The sequence below is a fragment of the Palaemon carinicauda genome, chromosome 1 (genome assembly GCF_036898095.1).
Source record: "Palaemon carinicauda isolate YSFRI2023 chromosome 1, ASM3689809v2, whole genome shotgun sequence".
Lineage (NCBI taxonomy): Eukaryota > Metazoa > Arthropoda > Malacostraca > Decapoda > Palaemonidae > Palaemon > Palaemon carinicauda.
Genome location: NC_090725.1, coordinates 139,216,277 through 139,218,923, shown reverse-complemented (window position 1 = coordinate 139,218,923; position 2,647 = coordinate 139,216,277). Strand labels below are relative to the sequence as shown.

At 33.1% G+C, this 2,647-nt stretch overlaps 1 protein-coding gene across 1 annotated transcript; it reads left to right on the top strand.

Moving 5' to 3' along the window:
* Positions 1 to 1,239: 1,239 nt before the first annotated feature.
* On the top strand, positions 1,240 to 1,710 carry LOC137615086 (KRAB-A domain-containing protein 2-like). Its single transcript, XM_068344751.1, has one exon. The coding sequence runs from the start codon at positions 1,240 to 1,242 to the stop codon at positions 1,708 to 1,710; it is 471 nt and encodes a 156-aa protein (XP_068200852.1).
* Positions 1,711 to 2,647: the final 937 nt, after the last annotated feature.

Genomic DNA, 2,647 nt, shown 5'->3' with positions numbered 1-2,647 from the left:
CTTTGTTCCTGTAATGTCCTCTGAAGCAAATTACGATACAGTATGACCCTCTATTATCTCTACATAAGATTCTACAGTTCTCCTAATTTCAATCAATCCTATTATATCCCAATGTATTTATTTGAGCTCTTTCAGTAACACAGTAAGATCTTCTTCCCTAGTAGGGTCCTGACATTTCCTGATGCAAAGTTCAGTTTTCAAAGATGACCTGTTTTAGTACAGAGATTTTTAGCACCCCCTGCAGTGGGATGCCTTTGCCCACCACTTTGGGCAGTTGTTCGACTGCCGTTAAAGACTGGTGGCTGAGATGGGGTTGTTTTATTCATGTTTGGGGTATGACAAGTTTTCATCACCCCAAAGGCCACTACGAATTGGTGAAGGTAGGAGAATTTAGTGTGATCGTTGACAGCAAACCACTTGACTATTATATACATATATATATATATATATATATATATATATATATATATATATATATATATATATATATATATATATATATATATATATATATATATATGTATATAATAGTCAAGTGGTTTGCTGTCAACGATCACACTAAATTTAGTGTGATCGTTGACAGCAAACCACTTGACTATTATATACATATATATATATATATATATATATATATATATATATATATATATATATATATATATATATATATATATATATGTTACAGTGAATCTGTATAATCAGGGAATATATATATATTCTCTGATATTTTCAGGGAATGTGCATAATGTCTGATTCACTCAGAGGATATGTATATTCCCTGAAATTTTTAGTGAATATACATATTCCCTGATTATTCGGCCTTATTATTATACAGATTCCCTGAATCGTGTTTGGTATGAAAGAACAATGAAATAAATAGCTGAAACGATAAACAAAGCCTTGTTTTCACAATGTAAACTTGAATGTACACAATGTAAACCACTGAACTAGCGAACCATGGTAGGAGTCCATCTAATTACCACCTTCTAACCCCGGTGCTATACCACCCCCCCCCCCCCCCCCTCAACACTACAAGGTCAGGCAGTGTATAACTCACCAGTCATAGGCCATCCTTCCTACTGTCAACACCATGGCAAATCCAACTGAGCGTGATTTAGAAGCACATTTTCGGGAAGAATTATTTCAAAAATTGAAGGAAAGAAATCTGTCTTTCTTCCAAAAGAACAGTATAATGAAATTATTTCAGAACTGACAGCAATTGACAAATCAGGCAAAAAGATGCCTCATGAATACTACCTCCTGAAGAAGTATGAGATCCTCGAGTGTGCTGATGTTCTCAAGTTGATTAGAAGACGGACTGCCAATGAAGATCCTATCTATTTTGCTACATTGGAGGATACATTCGACATTATTAAGCGTGCTCATATTGCAACTGGCCACGGAGGGCACGATAAGATGGTAAAGGAATTATCTAAAAAATATGCCACCATTACCTATGATGCAATATCTATTTACAAATCACTGTGCATCGATTGTCAGCGTAAACGTAAGCGACCAACAACCAAAGGGACTGTTGTTCGACCTATTCTGACAAAGAACTTTGGTTCCAGATCACAAGTTGACCTTGTAGACATGCAGGCGATGAAACAAGGCAACTATAAGTGGATAATGGTCTACCAAGATCATCTTACAAAGTTCTGTGTATTGAGACCTCTCACATCAAAACGTGCTGCAGAAGTTATGTATTAGCTGTTGGATATTTTTCTTTTACTTGGTGCACCGGAAATTCTACAAAGTGACAACGGATCGGAGTTTACTGCTTGTGTTATTACAGAACTTAAACTGCTTTGGCCTGATCTTGTAATGGTTCATGGAAAACCTAGACATCCTCAGAGCCAGGGGTCAGTTGAACGAGCAAACTGTGATATTAAAGATATGTTGGTAGCCTGGTTGAGTGATAAAATTTGTGCAGTTTCAAAAAAACTCTAGCTACCATTCTGGCATTAGAAGGTCACCATTTGCTGCATTGTTTGGATCCTATGCAAAAGTTGAATGCAACTCACGATGTCATGCAAGTTTGCATTGTGAAAACAAGGCTTCGTTCTAAATATTAGAACGATCCTTATTATCTTTTTACTAGTTTTATTTTAAATGAGTATTTTGTGACAGACAAGTTTTATTTTCTCTTCATAATAAATTTTGTTACATCCAAGTGTTTTATGTGATAAATAAAATATTACAGAAGTGTATTACTGTTTTTAGTGATTTATTCCATTATTCTACCATACCATACAAGTTTACATTGTGAAAACAAGGCTTTGTTTATCGTTTCAGCTATTCAATTCATTGTTCTTTCATACCAAACACGATTCAGGGAATCTGAATAATAATAAGGCCGAATAATCAGGGAATAAAAATTTCAGGGAATATACATATCCTCTGAGTGAATCAGACATTATGCACATTCCCTGAAAATGTCAGAGAATATATATATTCTCTGATTATACAGATTCACTGTAACACACACACACATATATATATATATATATATATATATATATATATATATATATATATATATATATATATATATATGTATGTATATATATATATATGTATGTATATATATATATATATATATATATATATATATATACGATATATATATATATATATATATACATAT